Source organism: Salvelinus namaycush, chromosome 19, assembly GCF_016432855.1.
Source record: "Salvelinus namaycush isolate Seneca chromosome 19, SaNama_1.0, whole genome shotgun sequence".
NCBI lineage: Eukaryota > Metazoa > Chordata > Actinopteri > Salmoniformes > Salmonidae > Salvelinus > Salvelinus namaycush.
Window position 1 is genome coordinate 40,058,944 of NC_052325.1, and position 26,206 is coordinate 40,085,149.

Genomic DNA, 26,206 nt, shown 5'->3' on the forward strand with positions numbered 1-26,206 from the left:
CCACCTTAACTGACCTACCCCATCATTGTCCTCCCTTACCAGTCTGTGCCCTGTCCTCGTTAATTGTGCTGCCCCCTATCCATCTGCCACCCTCCATTCCTCCTCAGTGCCCTCCCCCTCCCTCTGTCCCCCTGCCCTCTCGTTGCCCCCTGGCCATACATGTGTGCCCCCCTCGGTCCTCCTGACCCCTCCCTGTCCACACTCTGCTCTGCACAGAGCCCCTGATTATCTCTCAGTGGCAGCCTCTGTTTTGTGCTCTGATTAAAGGAGCAGCATGTGGTCTGTGTGAGCAGGACCATACAGGCGGTGTTGGGGTAATGCTAACATTTATGTCTGGGAGCGGGCACAAAGGCTTTGGGAATACACCACTGGGATATTTATCAGTGGGCAGACACACACTGCCAAGATAACGATCAGCCCGGGCTTAGTATGTCGTAAACACGCTGCGTGGGGAAAAGGTGGTGTAATTGGAGAGAGATATATATCCTCCCGCATCAAATCTTATCGGTGTGGAATTATTACAGGAATAGATTTGGAAAACATGCATCTTATTTTAATGGAGTGCGGATGTGTTGCTGTAGAGTGCGGTGGGCTCTGCTTGAATCAGACGGATCACAGCCGAAATCAAGCAGACGTCAATGGACATGCATGTCGATGTGCCTAAAGACACATATATAGAAGGTTTTAAAGACCCAGCCTCCTCATTTGAAATGTTTCTATTTGGGCTCCCACGTTGGTGCTCCCTGCTGTGCCCCTCTCCGGTCCTCCTCGTTCTCCTGCCGCGTCTGTCTACTCCCCTTGCTGTCAAGAAGGCTGTCTCTCTCTCTCTCTCGCTCTCTACAGCTCAGCCAATAGGAGTGCATCAGTCTCCCCATTGCTTGCCACTCAACACCTTGTTGCCAGGACAACAGGAAGGCATGAGACCCACTTTACTTGAGCATTTTAAAGTTGGTGTTGACTCTTTATTGAAAACAAGGAAAGGGTTTTCTCTTTGAGTAAAAATGCCATTATGATGGTGCTCTTAGATCAAACCCCCCCCCCCCCCCCCCCCCCCCTCTCTTTCCATCCTTTTATCCTGTCACAGCAAGTGGCTTGAAATCATTTTAGTGGACATAACAAAGGCATTTACATAGACGTTGATTTGTCAAATGATGTGACACAAATAAATGTATGTATCTTGTCTTTCTAAATTGTAAGCTATTTTGAAAGTCCATGTTTAGTGAACACGTTATTCCAATGTCATATGGTCGTCTAATCACAACTTCTGTCTCTTCCAGGTCTACGATGTTAGATGACGACATGTTTATTCTGGTCTTCATACTTCTGGTTTTACCCTCTTCCAGTGTGGAAGGTAAGATTTTGACACCTTTCCATAATAAAAATAATAAAAACATCTATACATTAGGTAGCGGCTTCAGAGATTACACGCATTCGGTACCATTCCCCATACATTCGGCCAAGTACACGGCTTCGAATCTGCGTAGTGAGTTTACATTTTTCTGTCAAGGGCGTGCTTTGTCTCTCTCCCTCTCCCCCGCTGTCTCGCAGCATTTTTTTAACAACTGCAGTGACAGGCTCGCAGACTGGGCTCTGGGAGAACTGAGGATTTCTCACTGTCACGGGTTGGCTGGCTGGCTGGCTGGGGATACTTATTATTCTGCATCGCCTACTGTAGTGTAGCAGCTAAATGATGACACACTCATTATAAGAATGAGGGAGGTTGAACATAGCAAATATCCTGCACTAACATGACCACAATATGACCACAATATTCACATATTAATAAATCCTCTTAAGGATCCGTCCCTTTTTTTCAATTCTCGCCTAAAATGACATACCCAAATCTAACTGCCTGTAGCAAGGATATGCATATTCTTGGTACCATTTGAAAGGAAACACTTTGAAGTTTGTGGAAATGTGAATGAAATGTAGGAGAATATAACACAATCGATCTGGTAAAAGATAATACAAAGAAAAAAAAAAAACGTTCTTTTGTATTTTTTTGTACCATCTTTGAAATGCAAGAGAAAGACCATAATGAATTATACCAGCCCGGGTGCAATTTAGATTGCACCCAGTGTATGTGCAAAGTTTTAGACTAATCCAATGAACCATTGCATTTCTGTTCAAAATATTGTATCAAGACTACCCAAATGTGCCAAATTTGTTTATTATAACTTTTCATGTTCAAACTTGTGCACTCTCCTCAAACAATAGCATGGTATTATTTCACTGTAACAGCTACTGTAAATTGGACAGCGTAGTTAGATTAACAAGAATTAAACATTTCTGCCAATATCAGATATGTCTATGTCCTGGGAAATGTTCTTGTTACTTAGAACATCATGCTAATCACATTAGCCTACGTTAGCTCAAGCGTCCCGTTGAAGGGACCGATCCAGAAGAAGTTTTAACAATGCCGAATGTCTGCGTATTTTATGCCTTTGGTGTTTAAATATGTTTCTTTTCAGCTCTGTCCGTCAGTATGTGTTGAGATTTTGTTTGAAATGAATGGAGAATACTAAAAATGTCTGTCTGGTCTAATGACTATGCAGATAAGGGCAACGCGAGCGACTATGAGTGTGTTTGCGACGGGCCGTCATGCGACAGCGGAGACCGTTGTATTGGCCAGCAGTGCTTCTCGGCCGTCTCCATCCAGAACGCCACGTTCTTCCGACGGAAGGGGTGCATTGTGGGGCTTGGCGAAGGGTCCATAAGCTGCGGAAGTCCCCCGTCCCATAACTTGACTGTGGAGTGCTGCCATGGCGACCTTTGTAACATGAATGTCACAGTGGCAGACCCAGAGAGAGGTGACGCATTGTTGTCTTTGAAATCATTACACTCATGCTTTTATCCCTCCCTCAATGTAGGCTAAGCAATACCAGCATGCTGAGTCACTCACATTACCACATCATATATCTACCTACCTAGGCAGCACATCACCACTTTGCACAATGATTTAGTTAATAACACATTTACATTTAGTTTTTCATTTGCGTGTAGGCCATTTGGGTACATTAGTGAAATGCTTCCATAAACAAAACTACCTAAAGAGTCGTTATATTTGTTTAAATGAATGAGAATGAAAAGGTTTCATGGATTTGTCTGGTCTCTCTTATTGAACAGATGGGGAAGTGGCGCCTGCCTTGCAAGACGATGAGTGTGTGTGTGAAGGACGGTCATGTGAGGGCAGGGAGCGCTGTACAGGCCAGCGGTGTTTCTCCTCTGTGAAGATCAGTGACGGGTATGTGGGTCACCAGAAGGGCTGCCTTCAGGATGACGACCAGGGGAGAGCCACCTGTGCCACCCCTCCCTCTCCCAGCCACATAGTCAAGTGTTGCCAGGGGCACCTGTGTAACATGAACGTCACCGTGGAAGCACCAGCAAAAGGTAACGCACTACCCTGTTTTCACTGAAATAATTTCAATAATTTTTCCTAATCTTGGCCTCACTGAAGCTTCATCTCTCACTTATTGTAGTTTTTATACGTAAATATATATCACTTGCAACTTATATTTTTTAAGAAGATAGGTATGCATATCATAGAGGTGATTCAAATTTATGAAGATGCACTACATGACCAAAAGTATGTGGACACCTGCTCGTCGAACATCTCATTCCAAAATCATGGGCATTAATATGGAGTTGTTTCCCCCCTTGCTGCTATAACAGCCTCCACTCTTCTGGGAAGGCTTTCCACTAGATGATGGAACATTGCTGTGGGGACTTGCTTCCATTCAGCCACAAGAGTATTAGTGAGGTCTAATACTGATATTGGGCGATTCAGCCTGGCTCGCAGTCGGCGTTCTAATTCACCCCAAAGGTGTTCGATGGGATTGAGGTCAGGGCTCTGTGCAAGCCAGTCAAGTTCTACCACACCGATCTCGACAAACCATTTCTGTATGGACCTCGCTTTGTGCACGGAGCATTGTCATGCTGAAACAGGAAAGGGCCGTCCCCAAACTGTTGCCACAAAGTCTAGAATGTTATTGTATGTTCTATGATTTCCCTTCACTGGAACTAAGGGGCCTGAACAATGAAAAACGGCCCCAGACCATTATTCCTCCTCCACCAAACTTTAGAGTTGGCGCTATGCATTGGAGCAGGTAGCGTTCTCCTGGCACCAAATCCAGATTTGTCATCGTACTGGTAGATGGTGAAGCGTGATTCATCACTCCATAGAACGCGTTTCCACTGCTCCAGAGTCCAATGGCGGTGAGCTTTACACCACTCCAGTTGACGCTTGGCATTGTGCCTGGTGATCTTAGGCTTGTGTGCGGCTGCTCGGCCTTGGAAACACTTTTCAAGAAGCTCCCGACGAACAGTTCTTGTGCTGACGTTGCTTCCAGAGGCACTTTGGAACTCGGTTGTAAGCTTCAGCACTTGGCGGTCCTGTTCTGTGAGATTGTGTGGCCTACCACTCCGCGAATGAGCTGTTGTTGCTCCTAGACGTTTCCACAATAACAGCACTTCCAGTTGACCGGGGCAGCTCTAGCATCACCCTACTCCATGAGCAATAATGATATTTTCTGTTTCCTGTCCAGAGGAGAAAGTGAAGACCGCCAGCGAGCACGAGTGCGTGTGCAAGGGGCAGTCGTGTGCCACCGGGCAGCGCTGCATGGGCCAGCACTGTTTCTCCAGTCTGACAGTCAGCGACGGAGCCCTGGTCTACCAGAAGGGCTGCTTCAAGGTGTACGAGCAGAGCAGGATGACCTGCAAGACGCCGCCCTCCCGCGACCAGATCGTGGAGTGCTGCCAGGGCCACCTGTGTAACATGAACATCACTGTGGAGCTGCCTGTTATAGGTAAGTCAATGCACTTGCTACTTGGCACCGTATTTGGGACACACACAATGGTGCACATTCATTCATATGCATCTGTATTCTAATGGGAGGTCTGTGTGGTGCACATTTGCATTTAAACCAAGGTTATTAATTAACCACTTACACCCCTTGCATTGGCCTATATGGATAGGGCTACATTTCAATGTTTCTTACAGAAGAAATATGGAAAGCATATGTATAACCATGGTAGCAATCTAAAGGGAACAGTTTGTAGATCATGGGGAAATTATTAGACTAAAGATGAGAACAAAACAGTTAATCTGACAAAAGACTGAATCCAAACATTAGTGTGGATTTTATGTGCATTTTACAGTTGCTGTACTTTTTGCCATGTTTGTTGATATCGAAATCTGAAAATACTCTGGATACGTTCAGTATCATGAAAAAGTTGAACAATTTGGTGTAGGTGCATAAACATAAAACAAAAAAATTACAAGGATTTGAGTGAGAGGTCTAACTGGTGTCTCCAAGTGGCCACACACATCTCCAAAATGTGCATGTCCTACATGATTTCATTGCACTTTTATTACTCAAAGAAGAGTCTTCAACGATAAGGTGATATTTTGAGCTCGCCTAGCTGTGCCGTTGAGGAACTATAGCAAGCAGACTTGTAGTTATTTTCTTTGGAACACAGCCCTGCATCCCCGCCTTTACACAATTACTGTTGTTTACACATTCCAAAAAACAGTCCATTTATAAATCGCAATCTGGTCGGGTGGGCATGATTTTGAAAACTTGTTCTATTGCCAACATGACTAGCTAAATTACAAAATATAATCTTAGTTTTCAAAAGGCAATTCAGAGAAGCAGATTGTCATTTTGGTGCGTATCACAGGAGGTTGGTGGCACCTTAATTGGGGAGGACGGGCTCGGGGGTACTGACTGGAGCGGAATCAGTGGAAGGGTATCAAATACATCAAACACATGGTTTCCAGGTGTTTGATGCCATTCCATTTGCGCCGTTCCGGACATTATTATGAGCCGTCCTCCCCTCAACACCTTCCTGTGGTGCGAAATAGAATAGACTGCATTCAGATGCGTGTTCCCTGCCAGATTTCTTCACAATACGTCACAGGCTACATTCTATTCAGAACCACCCAGGGTATGACGCCATGTCATCTTGTAACTGTACATCAAACATAGTGATTGTAAACGTTCACACGGTATATTACATGAGTTGTGCGATATGGAAATGTGAAGTGCACGTTTGGACTAACGGCTGTTTGGCTTGCTTGTATGACATCAAAGCGATAATTATTATAATCCTTAGCGTCTCATCTTTCAAAATACATCTAGTCCTCTTTATTTGCAGCATTTCCCTTACTCAGAAAACAAAACATTTGCAAAAGTTGCCCATTTAGCAGCAGGGATGGGGGCAACTTCTTGTCGCGAGTGGTGTTCAAGTTCAGAACTGCTGTCAATCGAAACCCATATGGCGCTGTGAAGCGAGACCTTAAGCTCTGACGTCATGTATAACATGTTACTTTACAGCCACTGCGTTCCAGTTTAGGTGCATGTCCGTGTCCATATCTGCTATTTTGAACCTGTATAAGGCCAACGCGAGTAAGACATTTTAGGCGCGTTAACCCTCGCAAGACTGCTGGCCCAGACGACATCCTTAGCCGCGTCCTCAGAGCATGCGCAGACCAGCTGGCTGGAGTGTTTACGGACATATTCCATCTCTCCCTATCCCCGTCTGCTGTCCCCACTTGCTTCACGATGTACACCATTGTTCCTGTACACAAGAAAGCAAAGGTACAGTGGCTTGCGGAAGTATTCACCCCCTTGGCATTTTTTCCTATTTTGTTGCCTTGCTACCTGGAATTAAAATAGATTTTTGGGGGGGTTGTATCATTCGATTTACAACATGCCTACCACTTTGAAGATGCAAAATATTTATTATTGTGATACAAACAAGAATTAAGACCCCAAAAAAGAACTTGAGCGTGCATAACTATTCACCCCGCCAAAGTCAATACTTTGTAGAGCCACCTTTTGCAGCAATTACAGCTGCAAGTCTCTTGGGGTATGTCTCTTTTAGCTTGGCACATCTAGCCACTGGGATTTTTGCCCATTCCTCAAGGCAGGACTGTTCCAGCTCCTTCAAGTTGGATGGGTTCTGCTGGAGTACAGCAATCTTTAAGTCATACCACAGATTCTCAATTGGATTGAGGTCTGGGATTTGACTAGGCCATTCCAAGACATTTAAATGTTTCCCCTTAAACCACTCGAGTGTTGCTTTAGCAGTATGCTTGGGGTCATTGTCCTGCTGGAAGGTGAACCTCCGTCCCAGTCTCAACTCTCTGGAAGGCTGAAACAGGTTTCCCTCAAGAATGTCCCTGTATTTAGCGCCATCCAATTCTGACCAGTTTCCCAGTCCCTGCTGATGGAAAAACACCCCCATCAGCAGGGGATGGGGATGGTGCAGGGGATGGGGATGCTGTTCTCGGGGTGATGAGAGGTGTTGGGTTTGGGCCAGACAATACGTTTTCCTTTATGGCCAAAAAGCTAAATTTTAGCCTCATCTGACCAGAGTACCTTCTTCCATATGTTTGGGGAGTCTCCCACATGCCTTTTTGGCAAACACCAAACGTGTTTGCGTATTTTATTATTTAGGCAATTACTTTATGCCCACTCTTCCGTAAAGCCCAGCTCTGTGGCGTGTACGGCTTACGTCCTATGGACAGATTCTCCAATCTCCTCTGTGGAGCTTTGCAGCTCCTTCAGGGTTATCTTTGGTCTCTTTGTTGCCTCTCTGATTAATGCCCTCCTTGCCTGGTCCGTCAGTTTTGGTGGGCGGCACTCTCTTGGCAGGTTTGTTGTGGTGCCATATTCTTTCCATTTTTTTTATAATAGATTTAATGGTGCTCTGTAGGATGTTCAAAGTTTCGGATATTATTTCATAACCCAACCCTGATCTGTACTTCTCCACAACTTTGTCCCTGACCTGTTTGGAAAGCTCCTTGGTCTTCATATTGCCCCTTGCTTAGTGGTGTTGCAGACTCTGGGGCCTTTCAGAACAGGTGCATATACAGTTGAAGTCGGAAATTTATATACACTTAGGTTGAAGTCATTAAAACTCCTTTTTTCAACCACTCCACAAATGTCTTGTTAACAAACTATAGTTTTGTCAAGTCGGTTAGGACATCTACTTTGTGCAGGGCACAAGTCATTTTTCCAACAATTGTTTACAGACAGATTATTTCACTTATAATTCAGTGTATCACAATTCCAGTGGGTCAGAAGTTTACATACACTAAGTTGACTTTGCCTTTAAACAGCTTGGAAAACTCCAGAAAATTATGTCATGGCTTTAGAAGCTAATTGGAGGTGTACCTGTGGATGTATTTCAAGGCCTACCTTCACACGCAGTGCCTCTTTGCTTGACATCATGGGAAAATCAAAAGAAATCAGCCAAGACCTCAGGACAAAATATTGTAGACCTCCACAAGTTTGGTTCATCCTTGGGAGCAATTTCCAAACACCTGAAGGTACCACGTTCATCTGTACAAACAATAGTACGCAAGTATAAACACCATGGGACCACGCAGCCATCATACCGCTCAGGAAGGAGACACGTTCTGTCTCCTAAAGATGAACGTACTTTGGTGAGAAAAGTGCAAATCAATCCCAGAACAACAGCAAAGGACCTTGTGAAGATGCTGGAGGAAACGGGTACAAAAGTATCTATATCCGTAGTAAAACGGGTCCTATATCAACATAACCTGAATGGCCGCTCAGCAAGGAAGAAGCCACTGCTCCAAAACCCGCCATAAAAAAGCCAGACTACGTTTTGCAACTGCACATGGTGACAAAGATTGTACTTTTTGGAGAAATGTCCTCTGGTCTGATGAAACAAAAATAGAACTGTTTGGCCATAATGACCATCGTTATGTTTGGAGGAAAAAGGGGGATGCTTGCAAGCCGAAGAACACCATCCCAACAGTGAAACACGGGGGTGGCAGCATCGTGGGGGTGCTTTGCTGCAGGAGGGACTGGTGCACTTCACAAAATAGATGGCATCATGAAAAGGAAAATGATGTGGATATATTGAAGCAACATCTCAAGTCAGGAAGTTAAAGCTTGGTTGCAAATGGGTCTTCCAAATGGACAATGACCCCAAGCATACTTCCAAAGTTGTGGCAAAATGGCTTAAGGACAACAAAGTCAAGGTATTGGAGTGGCCATCACAAAGCCCTGACCTCAATCCTATAGAAAATGTGTGGGCAGAACTGAAAAAGCATGTGCGAGCAAGGAGGCCTACAAACCTGACTCAGTTACACCAGCTCTGTCAATTCACCAAACTTATTGTGGGAAGCTTGTGGAAGGCTACCTGAAACGTTTGACCCAAGTTAAACAATTTAAAGGCAATGCTACCAAATACTAACAGTGTATGTAAACTTCTGACCAACTGGGAATGTGATGAAAGAAATAAAAGCTGAAATACAATAATTCTCTCTACTATTATTCTGACATTTCACATTCTTAAAAAGTGGTGATCCTAACTGACCTAAAACATGGAATTTTCACTAGGATTAAATGTCAGGATTTGTGAAAAACTGAGTTTACATACACCTTAGCCAAATACATTTAAACTTCCGACTTCAACTGTATACTGAGATCATGGGACACTTAGATTGCACAAAGGTGGACTTTATTTAACTAATTATGTGACTCCTGAAGGTAATTGGTTTCACTAGATCTTATTTAGGGGCTTTTCTGTTTTTTATTTCTTCAAATTTTTACCTTACCTTATCTGACACCCTAGACCCACATCAATTTGCTTACTGCCCCAATAGATCCACAGACGTTGCAATCGCCATTGCACTGCGTACTGCCCTATCCCATCTGGACGAGGAATACCAACTTCAGAATGCTGATCATTGACTAGCTCATCCTTCAACACCATAGTACCCTCCCAGCTCATCATTAAGCTCGGGGCCCTGGGTCTGAACCCCGCCCTGTGCAACTAGGTCCTGGACTTCCTGACGGGCCGCTCCCCGGGTAGTGAAGCTGGGAAACAACATCTTTACTGATCTTCAACACTGGGGCCTCACAAGGGTGCGTGCTCAGCCCCCTCCTGTACGCTATGTTCACCCACGACTGCGTGGCCACGCACGCATCCAACTCAATCATCAAGTTTGCAGATGACACAACAGTAGTAGGCCTGATTACCAACAATGACAGCCTACAGGGAGGAGGTGAGGGACCCTGGCGGAGTGGGGACAGGAAAATAACCTATCCCTCAACGTCAACAAAACAAAGGAGCTGATTGTGGGCTTCAGGAAACAGCAGAGGGAGCTAGGGCGTACAACAGGGTGAACAGGGTGCACAGGAGGGGGCTACTAAGCACGCACCCTTGTGAGGCCCCTATCCACATCAACGGGACCGCAGTAGAGAAGGTGGAAAGCTTCAAGTTCCTCTGCGCAAACATCACTGACAATCTCAAACGGTCAACCCACACAGACAGTGTGGTGAAGAAGGCTCAACAGCACAGCACCTCTTCAACCTCAGGAGGCTGAAGAAATGCGGCTTGGCCCTTAAGACCCCCGGAAAAGTTTACAGATGCACAATTGAGGGCATGCTGTCGGGCTGTATCACTGTCTGGTACGGCAACTGCACCACCCGCAACCGCAGGGCTCTCCAGAGGGTGGTGCGGTCTGCCCAACACATCACCGGGGGCACACAGCCTGCCCTCCAGGACACCTACAGCACCCGATGTCACAGGAAGGCCAAAATATTTTCAAGGACATCAACCACCCGAGCCACTGGCTGATCACCCCCTATCATCCAGAAGGTGAGGTCAGTACAGGTGCATCAAAGCCTGGACCGAGAGACTGAAAAACAGCTTACATCTCAAGGCCATCAGACTGTTAAATAGCCATCACTAGCCGGCTACCACCCAGCTAGTCATCCCTGCACCTTAGAGGCTGCTGCCCTATGTAAATAGACATGGAATCACTGGCCACTTTAATAATGTTTACATACTGCTTTACTCATCTCATATGTATATAGTGTATTCTATTCTACTGTATTTTAGTCAATGCCACTCCGACATTGCACGTCTTAATATTTACGTATTTGTTAATTCCATTTTTATACTTTTAGATTTGTGTGTATTGTTGTGAATTGTTAGATTCTACTACACTGTTGGAGCTAGGAACACAAGCATTTCGCTACACCCACAATAACATCTGCTAAATATGTGTACGTGACCAATAACATTTGATTATAATTACTGCCAAGAAAACAACACTTTTGGGCCATATACTCTTAGTGATCTGCTGTCTGTGATCGGTTGACTGACGTGAAGAGGCAGGTGCTCTATTGATTGTGTCCACTTGGCCATTCTCCAGCGAGGACGCGATGCTGCGGCGCATGAAATTGTCTGCCATAGTCGTTTGCTGCATGGTCCTCTATTGGTCTGCTTTTCAGGCCTGTGTGACAGTTCCACCCCGAGCACCTCCACAGCAGAGGAGGGGACAGTCTGAAAAAAGAGACAAACGTTAGAATTGTGTTTAGTCACGGTCTACTTCCTCCTATGTCTCCTCTGAGATTGTTTGCTCGGCCTGACACAGACCTGTAAGGCAGTGTAGAGCGGAGCCCCCTGGGAAAGGAGATGACACTGTGGCTGTGTCCCAATTGGCACCCTATACCCTACATTGTGCACTACTTTTGACCAGGGAATAGGGGGTCATATGGGACAAGGCCTGAATGAAATGTATAGCTCTGTTCTCTAAAACTCACTCTCCTCTCCTATCCACAGTAAAACCAGTAGGCTAGGTATGTATAAAAATGAATTATTTCCTAAATATCAATATTTCTTTGAGGTTAGTCCCTGCTTTTGTTAAACACACCTGTTAAACACACAATAAGATCTTAGCATCTACCAAAAACTACATTTCTGCGTTAACAAGAACAGTAGAAAACATTGACACTGTGCCATCATTTCGGTCTAAAATCTGTTGTTTTCTATACTGTCTATTCTGAGCTAGTTGAGCTTCATTGAATTCCACTCCCCAAGAGTGCTATGCAAAGGAGAAAGAGTTCAGTATGCATGGGAGAAAAGAGGGAGCATTGTCTGTGCTGAGGGCTAGGCAGTCTTTTCCCCCTGGAGTGTGTGGAGTGTGTGTGGTAGTCAGATCTCCAGGCATGGTGGTGGTGCAGCCTTTTGATGTGTGGCCTATCCCACCCGTGGATATATGCTGCAGTGTGCTCTTACCTTGGCCTCCCCCTCAACCCTGGAGCCAGGTTCCTCAGTCTGTTTGGTCCAGGCAGAGCAGGCAGGCGGACTGGGGGAGGAGGGAGAGAACGTGTTCTTTAACATGCCTAATTATCATCGCCTCTCCTTGAATGAGGCCTCCCAAAGCTTAGGGCTTTAGTAAACGCTGTGTTTTGATCCCGCTGGGCACCTGGCTAAGCTGAACGGAGGAAGAACTTGGTTTTACTGCAGATTTCAAATTCGTTGTCCAAACACGGTACTGGATTGAATGTAGTTCGTGTTTAAAGGCGATTATGTTGCTGGAGATTTTTTTGTCTTCATCTGGTTCTGGCATGATGTGATATACTTTGTAATAAACTAGGTGGTTTGAGCCCTGAATGCTGATTTGGCTGACAGCTGTGGTATATCACACCGTATACCACGGGTATGACAAAACATATATTTTTACTGCCTTAATTATATTGGTAACCAGTTTATAATAGCAATAAGGCACCTCGGGGGTTTGTGGTATATGGCAAATATACCACGGCTAAGGGCTGGTATTCAGGCACTCCGCGTTGTTGTCGTGCTCAAGAACAGCCCTTAGCCGTTGTATATTGGCCATATACCAAACCCCCTCGTGCCTTATTGCATAATTGTCCCTGACTTGGACAATAGTGCAGGGACAAAAAAAACACCCTCTTCCTTGTCTGTTACCCATATATTTAGGCAGATCATATCTTTTTGAATGCGTTTTTATATATTGTATGACATCACATTTTATTTATGTTTCTACATACAATATGTACCAGGATGTTCAAATAAACCTAAACCTCTTTCTCATCCTCGTAGCAAGCAACCTGCCCAACTACAGCTTGACTACATTGGCCATCGTCATCGTGGCTCCGGTCATCGTGCTCGTCGTCCTCTCTGGCATCGCCATCCTGGTGTTCAGACGCATCCACCAGAACCAGATGGAGAGGCTGACGGCCCGGGAAGCTGAGTACGGCACCATAGACGGCCTCATCGCCTCCAACGTGGGGGAGAGTACACTGGCGGTGAGTAAGACATGGTCATACTTAGGGTTGCAAAATTCCCAGGTTTTCCGGAAATCCTGGTTGGATGATTACCTGCTTATTCCCTCCTGTTTCCGGGCTTCTTCTAACCAGGATTTCTGGAAAACCAGGGAATTTTGGGACATTGCAACCCTACACTAAGAGCATGCCAGGCCTGGGCTCGTCGGGGAGCTGTGGATAGTATGGTTCCAATCCACGCAGTCCAGCACTGAACACCATTTATACACTCTCAAACTATGTCATAATGTTGAGCCCGAAGACCATTTGTATGTGAATGTGTGCTAGGTAGTCATGCACTCTGTTCCACTGTGTTCATGTAGTCTGCCTATATCAACCCTGTCAGGATTACATTCCTGTCCTGGGAATTGGGAATGAAAGAATTTGTTCCACCACTGTGATGGAAAAATATGCGCATTGTTTTACCAGAGCATATTGAGCACATGTGTTTCACAGATACACATGATTTCAACAAAATGGCCTGTTTTGTTTGCAAGTTTGTTGGCTACTCTAGTGAAATAATGCTTTGAGCTTGCAACTCTAATCAGCATTTGTTTGATTAAACTTCAGCAATCTACCTACCTCAAGACCCAGACCAATCCCATCTATTTTTTTTATTAAAAACTTTAAGGAAAACCATAAACAGGCCGAATGTTTCCATTGGTGTGACCAGTCTCACTGATAACACTGATGGGCTGAGGTGTGCTAGAGGAAGTGCCGATGTTGGATCTATTTCTAGATATTTTCCAAAGCCCATCAGAGCACTTGGCAGTGTAAACTCCAAATATGCTGCCGCATAATGTTTTGTTTCAGTATAAGTAAAAAGTGCTTGGCAGCAACCCGGATAAGAGTTATTATAAACTGTGGTGACAGTAAAAAAGAAAAACACATTTCCCTAAAACACATGCGGGTCTCCCCCAGTAGCCCTGGATGCCTAGAAATGTGGTTATTGTGGTAATGCTGTGGCTGAATTCCCCCCTTCAACAGAACAGCCCAGATCTGCACTACCACTAAACAGGGACTTTAACTAACGACAAAAGGAGTTGTCATTGGTTTTACGGCTTCTATTTAGTATTTTTCTCCTTTCCCAAATTGTACACAGCATGTGTTTTATGCATGTGGCATCTATCTTTTTAGTTTTTCCGTTTTAGTCCTCTGCTTGTTAGTTTGTTTTTCTCAGGCGTGTTTGATGGAGTTGCGGGACACTACCCCCTTGTGTCAGCCATGATGCCCTGCAGATGCCTGGAGAGGAGTTAAAAATAAAAGGCTTAGTAGCATTGCGTCTGTTTGGAGTCTGGGGCTGGGATTAGATCAAATCTCTCAGCCCCCTCAGTTCACTAATCACCAGGGACTGCTGTTGTTTACCCAGGGGGCCCTCTGCTGCTCCAGGGTGGCCAGACTGACTGACTAACTCTTCAGAATGGCCAGACTGACTCATAGATAGACATGCGCACAGACAGACAGCTAGATAGCCAGCATTTGGAGTCTGAGCACTAATCATCAACCATTTCACTCAGCCTCCCCAACCTGGCCCACATCAGAAGGAGGGAGGCCAGCTGTATTAACTGAATTCCAGATGCTCTGCTGTGTTGAGGGCTAGGCCACCTTCATCTAGAGAGAGTACAGGCTGATCATATTCCTCTGGTTGCAGTTCATTTATTTTGTCTGTCCTTCTTCTCTCTCGTAGGATTTGCTGGACCACTCGTGTACGTCTGGAAGCGGCTCCGGACTCCCCTTCCTCGTTCAGAGAACTGTCGCCCGACAAATCACGCTCAACGAGTGTGTGGGTCAGTATCCAATCAGAGCCTGTTCTCTTTGTTCAGTGGCTAAGGTGTACGTTTAGCCTCAGTGCAGGTTTTGAAGTAAATGTATTTAAAAAAAAAAAAAAAAAAAAAAAAAAAAGTGTAGCACTGTTGGAACAGAGATTTGTGTTGCAAAACAGAGCCACTGCTGTTCTCTGACCCTGAGAGATTTCTTAGAAGAGGTTTCTTTTCCCAGTAGTATCTCTTAATATTTCTCTTAGTTTTCCTAGAGTTCGGTCTGAAACATGGCCAGATGGCCAATGTAACACTCAACTCCCTAAACCAACATTGCACACATTTGATTTGTGGGTCTAGTCGAGTATAAACTGCCAACAAAAATATTTTTAACAAACATGTTTCATTTAATGTCAAATGGGGCTATACTCGTAACTACCAAAATTAAGGAAACACCTACATATTGTCTTAATATTTTATTTTATGTGTGACTTAGACACACATACTTTAAACCTAAATCCAGGCTGCATCACATCCAGCCGTGATTGGGAGTCCCATAGGGCGGTGCACAATTGTCCCAGCGTCGTACGGGTTTGGCCGGGGTAGGCCGTCCCATTTGTAAATAAGAATTTGTTCTTAACTGACCATGCCTAGTTAAATAAAGGTTTAGATAAAAAAATATTTAAAAAATGCTCTTTTGAGACCCCTCTTTCAACGTCACTGAGATCTCTTCTAGTTGGGGTAGCCAAAATAATGGGCAACTGGGCGTTTTTATTATACATGACCTTAAGCATGATGGGATTAATGATGGGTTAATTGCTTAATTAACTCAGGAACCACCACTGTGTGGAAGTACCTGCTTTCAATATACTTTGTATCACTAATTTACTGAAGTGTTTCCTTTTTTTGGGCAGTTACAGTACCTGTTGTGTGATTTATGTAGTTTATGCAGAAGGTTAAGGTTGAGTAGCATGACAAATTAAATTGTACTATGTGTTCCATTAACTATTGGTCTAGAATTTTGTGTAACACTGCCTTAAAAAATACATTTAAATCAGTGAAACTCTCTAAATACATTTTATTTTTTACAAAGAATTCATCATTTTTACATGATAGACTGAGATAATCTGACATTTGCGTTGGAGATGAACATTGGGTTTATTCCTGTCAGAGAGGCTTTATATTTTCCCACTGTATTTGATGAATCGCATTTTCAGTAATTCATTAAAAATGGCTGTATGACATGGCACCCTATTCCCTATATAGTACACTACTTTTAACCAGGGCCCATATGACTCTGGTCAAAAGTAGTGCACAATATTAAGAATATGGTGAAATTTCAGACGTACACAATGTCTGCTTTGCTCTAATCTTTTTTTCCCTATTTTCTTCGCATTATTATAGGTAAGGGGCGCTATGGTGAGGTGTGGCGGGGCCAGTGGCAAGGGGAGAGTGTGGCTGTGAAAATATTCTCCTCCAGAGATGAGAAGTCCTGGTTCAGAGAGACTGAGATCTACAACACAGTGCTGCTGAGGCACCAAAACATCCTGGGTACGTACCTTCAGCCATGTTCTGGACAGGAGCTGTTCTCCATGGGACAAATCGAAAACTTCCACTTTTCACTTGGTCATGCATTGATGTCATTGGGAGACTAAGGGAAAATATGACTTAGGAGCGAATTCTTTCTGTCCGGCAGTGTTTTAGTGACAAAATGTCTGTGTCAAATTGATTTTTAAGACCTTCCCTTGAGTTCTAACAGCTCTGTCTCTGTGTCTGTCTCTTTGACTGCAGGCTTCATCGCTTCGGACATGACTTCCCGAAACTCGAGCACCCAGCTGTGGCTGATCACCCACTTCCACGAGATGGGCTCCCTGTATGACTACCTGCAGCTGAGCACCCTGGACACAGCCAGCTGTCTGCGCATGGCCTTGTCCATCGCCAGCGGCCTGGCACACCTCCACGTGGAGATCTTCGGCACCCAGGGAAAGCCGGCCATCGCCCACCGAGACCTTAAGAGCAAAAACATACTTGTCAACAAGAACGGCCAGTGCTGCATCGCCGACCTGGGTAAGAGCACAGTGTTCCAGATAGGAAGCATAAGTATTATGAGGTTTCATTCAACATGTGTTGTTTACATGACCGTTTTCTGTTATCGTGTCCATATTATGTATTGTGATTTTTTAAATTTAAATAGCAGGGCATGTTGTCCACATCGTCTGTGGGTGGTGAGGATGTCCGGTTCTGTTTGTTGTTGGAAAGATTTGCTAGTACAGTAGGCTGTGCCACTGAACACTCCAACCCTGTTCCCTCCATGTCTGTTGATCGTTAGATGAAGAGCAGCAGAGCCGGTGGCTCTTTAAATCGTAACCAAAAATGCATTAAGGGATACTCTTGTGCACCGTGTCGCATACTCCCAATGTTCTCTGTGCTAATGATAAGTGTGAGCTATTTCAGGTGGCACACGCAATCTACTGCTACTAATTGAGACTACTACTGCGGTCACGGCCGTCACTGCTGTTAGGTTGTTTATGGAATGTTATGTTGTTTTTGCTCACGATCAAGATGATTTTTTGTTATTTGATGTTGGACGAATAGGGTTGTTTTTGACAACAGTCCTAAACTATCAGCTTGTTTTACCATTGATATTTTCAAATCCACCAGAGGGCAGTGTTCTCATCTTTGGATATATTCATTTGGGTTATTTACTTAAAAATAACCAAAATTAAAAATTATTTTGCTATGTGTTTTTTTGTATTTGAATTATTTTGGACATTTTTGATATAGATAGAATATCCTAACAGAGGCCTGTTTTTCTGTCCCAGGTCTCGCTGTGATGCATTTCCAAGACACAAACGAGTTAGACGTGGGAAACAACCCTAAAGTAGGCACGAAGCGCTACATGGCCCCAGAGGTCCTGGACGACTCCATCCAGATGGACTGCTTTGAGTCCTTCAAGAGAGTGGACATCTGGGCCTTTGGCCTGGTCCTGTGGGAGATCGCCAGGAGGACGGTCAGCAATGGTCTGTACAATACATGGTCCATGGTTTCTTCTGTTCTCTCTCTCACTCCTCACTCCATCCAATCAACGTTGATTTGTCATATGCACAGAATACAGCCTTGTGTACACAGTGCAATTAAATCATTAATTGCAAGCTTTCCTCTCGGAACAGTGCAGCAACTATACAAAGTATCCATAAAAAAATGTAGGATAAAAAAAGAAACCTCTAAAATGTCATGCATTTAGGACAATATGACAAAGCATGGTAAACATCTTTCCTATAGTAGTTGCATCATACAGAGTTGCTTTAGGTATATGTCTGTTACCTGCCTGTCTGTCTGTCTGTCTGTCTGCAAATGCATGCTTTTCTTGGAATATTATCTGATGTCCCTGTCAGGGTGTAGTAAAATCCTATAAAAATATGTCCAACATAATTTAGTGTCCAGCTGGCTTTTTAACGATTGATTTCACCACTTCAGAGGAAGTGTTATTTTCGCAGAAAGTCTTCAGCAATCGGATAGCATAACTGCCATATATCACTTTGCTAAGCACAAAGTTACATCGACCGTTGGCAGAACAAGCCAATAATTCAAATCCATACTTGGGCTGAGACTTAGTCAGTCACTCATTTCATCAATGAGGCAATGTGACTTTAGAGGAGTGACAGACACAACTCTCTCCATGAGTTTGTGGTCCAGTCTGGTGCTAGAGGGAGCTGGCGTCTTATCTGAAATGGATCCTGCTTTCTCCACTCCCATTTAAATGGCTTCGTGGTTATTTATAGTTGAACCTGGCTGACAGCCACACACAGGGTATTGGTTAATGCAGGACACCGCAATCTTACTTTCCCCATGACTTTCCACCTGGTACACAGTAGCAATTGAGAGCAACTATCAAAACAAATCCCCTTTGTTAGGAAATTAGAAATTTCCTGTGCTATCTCACGTATTGTGTTTGACACTTTTTATGTCACTTTAATTACTTTAAATTGCCATGCTGATGATTGTGTGATCTTACGGACATCTGTGTTGTGTATTTACCCCCATACTCTGTGTAGGCATTGTAGAGGACTACAAACCTCCCTTCCATGACGTGGTGCCCAGTGACCCCAGCTTTGAAGACATGAAGAAGGTTGTGTGTGTGGACCAGCAGAGACCCAACATCCCCAACAGATGGTTCTCAGACCCAGTGAGTATACCGAGACCAGACGAGGCGATCTGAGTTAAATGTTTACTGGTAGAGAGGGAACTAGCTAATATGTTGTCATGGAGAATAGGAGCTGCTCCAAATGTGTCAATTTAGAAGCCGTGCAGAATTCAGCACTGCCTGCTAGGTTGTCCTGCTTCATCAGACGTTCAGTTCACTTGTGAGTCTTCGAAAACAGCCTGTCAGCCGCCCACCTCATTTCCCAGGACCATTGAATACATAATACGGTCTGATGGGCAGTTAAAATCTTTTGTGCTTAGAATTCTAGCGTTTAAGAATAATTGCGTTACCCTTTGCAGAACTATAGACTTTCGCAGTTGAGGCTTAAAAATAGTATTTTGTCCAACGTCATTTTTTGTTGTGCAAATTACTGTACTTACATATTCAGGACATTTTTAAATGGGGAAAAGACTCAAAACAAGTGGAGTGGGACTCTTAACAGATTTGCTCAGTTTTTCTTCTTCTTTTCCAGACTTTAACGTCCATCTCGAAACTTATGAAGGAGTGCTGGTATCAGAATCCCTCTGCCAGATTAACGGCGCTACGCATCAAAAAGACTCTGACAAAAATCGACAACTCTCTGGACAAAATGAAAGCGGACTGTTGAGCTTCTTCCTCGTTGATGCAGAGGGAGAGAAGACCTAATGGCCTTTAAAAGATGTCAGGCAGTTTGGTTTCCTGGACAACACACAGGAGAAAAGAGACTGGTTGGGCTCAGTGCTCTTGAAGTGGCACATTGTATTTATTTGCAACACTCTTGGTGGGACACATTTTGGCATCCAAAGATGGCTTACAGGGCATTTAAAACACTGCCAATAGTCTTGGAAATTAGGTGACTATCACTTGAAAGACATAGGAATATTGAACTAACATTCTTCAAAGAAGAGACTGTTACCTGGGCATTTGAGTACCGTTTATCGCTTTAGAGCTACCCATTTTTCTTTTTGACACGACTTAAGTTTGAGAAACATATGAACGTATTTCATTCAGCAATATTGGCTGTGCTTTATCGCTGTTATTGCACTAGCAATGTTTGCATTCCTGACATGCAATGTTGCGGATGTATTTGGGGAAAAAACGCAACTTGCCAAAAACTTTTTTTTTTTTTTTTTTTTTTTTTTTAAATAGTCCACACAAACTCCATATCTTAACAGTAATCAGAATTAGGAAAACGTTTTTAATTCTTACTTGGACTGCATCTCTTGCACCGCTGTTTTACGAAATTGTTAGACCAATTCTTTTGGTATTTCGTCCAAGCTGTAACTTATTTAGCTAACGCACTGTGTTGTAGAATTGTGCTGCGGACAGCTGTAGGCACTCTCTTTTATTCGTCCTTCGGAGGTGTTGTCTTAAGGTATCCTGTCGTAGAAACTTTGTATATCACCATACATTTTACATTATGTACCTGTTCTTTGTTTGGTTGTTTCATCAGCTTTATTGAGACAAATGCTAAAAGAGCAAATAAAATATTTACTAGATGACACTGAACTCAATTCATACAGGAGCACTAATATTGTCTTACGGCGTGTATTGTCTAAGTAATTGAACTCGAACTTCAGGCTTTTTCATTTCTTTAATATTTTATATCAAGGAGTGATTTCTATTAATTAAATAGAAAAACCATATAGCTGCTATCTGTCTCATATGTCATAGTCACAACATCAAATGAACCATTTTATTCTCATAATTAAAACATATCATTGGAATGATTGCCACAATATTTGTCCACCATCTACTAAAACCTGAGCATTTGTACATGTCATGATAGGGTTGCAAAAATCTGGTAACCTTTCCGAATCCCAAAATGTAGGCGGGAATAAACAGTACGTCTGGAAATACTCCCAACCAGGATTACTGGAAAACCTGGGAAGTTTGAGAACGTTAACACAGTTTTGCAACTCTATGTCAGGATAAGCAATATGCTGGTGGTGAGTACTAGTAGTGGTTGTTATGCAAACCACTAAGAGCATATTTTCATTTCAACAGCTCTGAATATTTTCCTTTGTCCCCCCCCCGGACTAGACAGTTCCCTTGCCTTTGCATAGTGCAGTTTCACTGACGTGCCTCGGAGACGCAAGCTGTTCAGTGCACAAAGGACATTTTCTTGTGTCCAGCCTTTGAACTACTAAACAAATAATGAAATGCAGCAAAGTATGTAGGGCATGTTAATCCATTTCCATATTGAACACCTCTCAATCTCGACTGTAAAATACCAATTCATTTTCATTTGGGAAATGTCACAGGGTTTGCTAGGTCCTAATGACTATAAATTGAACTGCTTGAATTGTGGAGCACTTGCCAGAAGAGAAACAAAAGGCTGGTCTAGAATGGTAAATGGTACCAACTGCGGTGGTTCATACTCCGGAATCAACATGGGACCGGTAAAGGGCAAAGCAATGGCTATGTCAGTTGTCTGCCAGGACTTACTGTGCCCCCCCCTCAAAAAATATGTTGTTGCATATTTTACATACATCCTGAGAATGGCACCTTTTCAGTACGTTTGACCAAGGCCAATAGGGATCTGGTCAGAGGTAGTGCACTATATAGGAAACAGTGCTGTTTTGGGAGTCATTCATGGTCCATATTAACTGGTCATTTTAGCCATCTCCTGACCAGATTTAGTTTTTAGCAAGGTCTCATTTTTCTGCTTTGTGTATCAGGCCGGTTGATTACTCACTGTGCTTCCCATTAACGTTGCATCTCAGTAGGCCTACAAATTATAGCAAATGGCAGAATGATTTTAAACTGTAATACCCACTACAGTACTGCAAGACGACAGTAATGCATATTATTTGTGTACTTGTTTCCCCTCAGCTTTTAGGTGATGGTAGCTTTTAAATTAAAACATTGAAGCAAAGTGTTGCCTGTGGTGATAATGATCCTTCAACAGATGGCCTTGAATTCATTCTGCACATTCATTCCAAGAATGCATTCATCGAACTCCGTCACTAAGCTGGCAAACCGTTTTTTTTGAGAAACAGTTTCTTTTTCAGCTTCAAACTGACACCACGGAAAACACACACCCTACCTGCCTCTTTCTTTCTCCCACTCTATTGCTGTCTCTCTCACACTCTCGCTTCCCCTTGAGCAGTGCCATTTATCCAGGGGCAGGACGTAGGTAGCCTTGACCTTGAGGAATAGAGAGGAACTGAGCATTAAAGCGAAAATAACCTCTACATTCGGAGTGGGTTTGTTAATGGGTTTGAAATACAGGTAACTGCCCAAAATAATAGGGAAACTTGAGTAAATGAGGGAAAGTATAATGAAAGCAGATGCTTCAACACTGGTTCCTGAGTTAATTAAGCAATTAACTCATGTTTAGGGTCACGGATATACATTCTGGGCTGGACAATATTTTGGCTACCATGGCTATGCCTAGGATGACATTTCCCCCATCCACAGGGCACGAGTGGTCACTGAATGGTTTGATTAGCATGGCAACGATGTAAAGCGTATGCCATGGCCGTCTCGGTCACCAAAGACAGCGTTTTCCACCACCATCAACAAACCCAAATGATTTAATTTCTCGTGGAAGAATGGTGTTGTATCCCTCCAATAGAGTTCCAGACACTTGTAGAATCTATGCCAGGGTGCATTGAAGCTGTTCTGGCTCGTGGTGGCCCAACGCCTGATTAAGACACTTTATGTTGGTGTTTATTTTGTCAGTTTCCTGTAGGTTACTATGGAAATGCACTAACAATGTGGTCACCTATGATTTGAAGGTGTGTAGTGATTTTCATGCAGGTAGTTGTATGGGAGGCCATCAGTCAGAGTCACTTTGCATTTACAGTCAATAGAAACGAAAGGGAACACTGCCGCAACCTCGCTTTTCAACCAAGGTGCATGAATTGACGAGCAAACTGAAGTGAAAAGAAATGAATCTATTCTTTGAGGACAGTGGAAGTTGATGTTTATTTATTAAAACCGATGAAGGCTGTAAGGATGCATTGGTCAATAAAGAAGCACTTTTTTTATCAAGTTCCACTGTCCTGAAAGAATTCAGTCAACAACAGTGCTCTTGAGTGGTTGTTGCACTGGGTCTGTGTATGGAATACCCTTAACCTTGTTCTGTTCCCCAGGTGGCTGACCTCTGCATTCTGGAAGTTACAACCCGTAGATCTACATTAGGGACCTAATATGGACAGTCCCAGACTGCGTCAGAAGCAGGGGGCTCATTTTTCTAAACCGTTTTCCTAAATTCGATACATTGGTGTCATAACGGGCATGGTGCTGCCGAGCAGCTTAGAGTTTTTCCTAACCATGTGACCTGACCAGGAGGTATGCCGGTGCCTGAGGTACTGTAGAACAGAGAACGAGGGTGCTAGTGTAGTGCATCTAGGGTGCTAGTGTTGTCTGGCTAACATGCCAAACTCTTTAGCCATTAGGCCTGGCTTTTGTACCATGTGGTTTGGCACGACGAGTGTAAAGGCAGAGGCTGAAGTAAATCACTTGTGATTTCATTCAGGGGCTCAGTCAGACACCTTGGTGTAATGGCTTTGTACACTGACAGCTGCAAGGTTATGTTCAGCTCAGGTGAAGCCCTATACATTTGTAACAGTAGAGACAGTATTTTATAGGTATAGCCCCTATTTGCAGATAGCATTCTCCATGGGTTTTTATAAATTTATTAAAACAATTGTGTTGTTGTGTTGGTATACCTGGTGAATTACAAATGTATCAGGTTTGTCTGTCCATTTAGTTTTAGATAGACAATTAGTTGGTATATACAGCACTTTGCATCAAGCTACCCTTTATAAACATGATATAGGGTTTATAAGCAGTTTATAAACGGTATTCCAGGGCGCGTTCTCGGAGCGTTCACAGACCAGCTGGAAGGTACCTTCATTGTCATTTCAACCTCTCCTTTCCCCAGTCTGTAATCCCCACATGACTCAAGCTGACCACCATCATTCCTTTTACCAAGAACTCTTGCTACCTGCCACAATGACTACCGCCCTGTAGCACTAAGATCTTTAATCATGAAGTGCTCTGACTGGCTGGCCATGGCACACGTCACCTCCATCCCAGGCACCCGAACATTTGGTTTATCACCATAGTGCCCCCGAAGCTTGTCACGAAGCTCTGGACCCTAGGGCTGTACACCTCCCTCTGCAACTGGATCCTGGACTTCCTGATGAGCTGACCCAAGGTGGTGAGAGTAGGCAACAACACCTCTGCCAGGCTGACCCTCAACACGAGGGTCCTCCAGGGCTATGTGCTTACACCCCTCCTGTACTCCCTGCTTACCCACGACTGTGTGGCTACGCACAACTCCATCTCCATCAAGTTTGCTGACAACACGACAGTGTTAGACCTGTTCACCAATGGCAATGAGATAGCCAACAGGGAGATGGTCAGACAGCAACCTCTCGCTCAACGTCAGCAAGACCAAGGAGCTGATCGTGGACTCCTGGAAACAGGGGTGCACACCTCCATCCACATCAATGGGGATGTAGTGGAGATGGTCAAGAGCTTCAAGTTCCTCAGTGTCCACATCACTGAGTACTTAACATGGTCCTCTCACACCAGAACAGTCTTGAAGAAAGCACGGCAACACATCTTCTCCCTCAGGAGGCTGAAACAATTTGGCATTGATCCTCAGGAGCTTTCACAACTGCACCATTGAGAGCATCCTGACCAGATGTCCGAGCGCACCACTGGGGGCAAGCTCCCAGCCATCCAGGATGTACATGCCAGGCGGTGTATGAAAAAGGCCCGAAAAATTCCAAAAGACTCCAGCCACCTGAGATATGGACTGTTCTCCATGTTCCCGTCCAGCAGGCGGTACCAGTGGATCAAGGCTCAGACTAACAGACTCCTAAACAGCTTCTATCCCCTGGCCATAAGCCTGATAAATGGCTACCCACTGGGCACAAACTGGTTGAATCAAAGAAGATTTCAACCACAGGATTAGGTCCTCATTGTAACCAATTTTCAACATAGACAAATATGTTGAATTTGTACATTTTTTGAAACGATGTCAGATCTTCAACGTTATATCCACTATCAGAAAAAAACAATAGTCTGGGCTGCACCTCCTACTGGACAGTTGATCTATCTATATAGTTATTAATTTGGTCTCCCATCCAGCCCTGCTTATCTTCGTCACACACTACTACCAATGTGTTATCATGAGAATGATTCTCGATCTTTTAATAACTAAATATATTTACTGTTGCTATTGAAATGTAACCATCTTTTTACAAGTCATATATCATCAGTGAGTCTATTTAGGCCTCTAAAGTATAGCATTTGCAAAGTCATCACCAGCTATTGTTTCAATTCAACCCAGGGTTCAACTAAAAATAGGCAATACACATAGGCCTAGGGTTTCAAGCTTTGGTTGTCTTCAAGTTAATCATTAATGTTGGATTCACGTCTCCATCTCAACCAATAATTGAATTTAAAGAATAGGACTTTATTTAAAGTGCTTTTAAAGTTGATTGTTTTTTAATTTGATTTTTGGTTGAGATGGAGACGTGAATCTAACATACAGTTGAAGTCGGAAGTTTACATTTAAACTCAGTTTTTCACAATTCCTGGTGTAACTGAGTTTTGTAGGCCTCCTTGCTCGAACATGCTTTTTCAGTTCTGCCCGCACATTTTCTATAGCATTGAGGTCAGGGCTTTGTGATGGCCACTCCAATACCTTGACTTTGTTGTCCTTAAGCCATTTTGCCACAACTTTGGAAGTATGCTTGGGGTCATTGTCCATTTGGAAGACCCATTTGCGACCAAGCTTTAACCTCATGACTGATGTTGCTTCAATATATCCAGATAATTTTCCATCCTCATGATGCCATCTATTTTGTGAAGTGCACCAGTCCCTCCTGCAGCAAAGCACCCCCACAATGCTGCTGCCACCCCCGTGCTTCACGGCTTCTTCGGCTTCTTCGGCTTGCAAGCATCCCCCTTTTTCATCCAAACATAACGATGGTCATTATGGCCAAACAGTTCTATTTTTGTTTCATCAGACCAGAGCACATTTCTCCAAAAAGTACGATCTTTGTCCCCATGTGCAGTTGCAAACCGTAGTCTGGCTTTTTTCTGGCGGGTTTGGAGCAGTGGCTTCTTCCTTGTTGAGCGGCCATTCAGGTTATGTTGATATAGGACACGTTTTACTGTGG

The 26,206-nt window shown here is 43.8% G+C and overlaps 1 protein-coding gene across 2 annotated transcripts in view; it reads left to right on the forward strand.

Annotated features, from left to right (window-relative positions):
• The window catches only part of LOC120064417 (activin receptor type-1-like), a 33,667-nt gene extending 12,963 nt beyond the window's left edge, over positions 1–20,704 (forward strand). For both annotated transcript variants that reach the window (XM_039014988.1, XM_039014989.1), the window contains exons 2-12: positions 1,278–1,351; positions 2,556–2,810; positions 3,127–3,390; positions 4,545–4,805; positions 12,898–13,103; positions 14,806–14,905; positions 16,280–16,426; positions 16,667–16,942; positions 17,698–17,895; positions 18,931–19,061; positions 19,552–20,704. In XM_039014988.1, coding sequence (XP_038870916.1) covers positions 1,285–1,351; positions 2,556–2,810; positions 3,127–3,390; positions 4,545–4,805; positions 12,898–13,103; positions 14,806–14,905; positions 16,280–16,426; positions 16,667–16,942; positions 17,698–17,895; positions 18,931–19,061; positions 19,552–19,686 — 2,040 coding nt within the window. In that variant the 5' untranslated portion in view covers positions 1,278–1,284 and the 3' untranslated portion in view covers positions 19,687–20,704. The remainder of the gene's footprint in view (positions 1–1,277; positions 1,352–2,555; positions 2,811–3,126; positions 3,391–4,544; positions 4,806–12,897; positions 13,104–14,805; positions 14,906–16,279; positions 16,427–16,666; positions 16,943–17,697; positions 17,896–18,930; positions 19,062–19,551) is intronic.
• Positions 20,705–26,206: the final 5,502 nt, after the last annotated feature.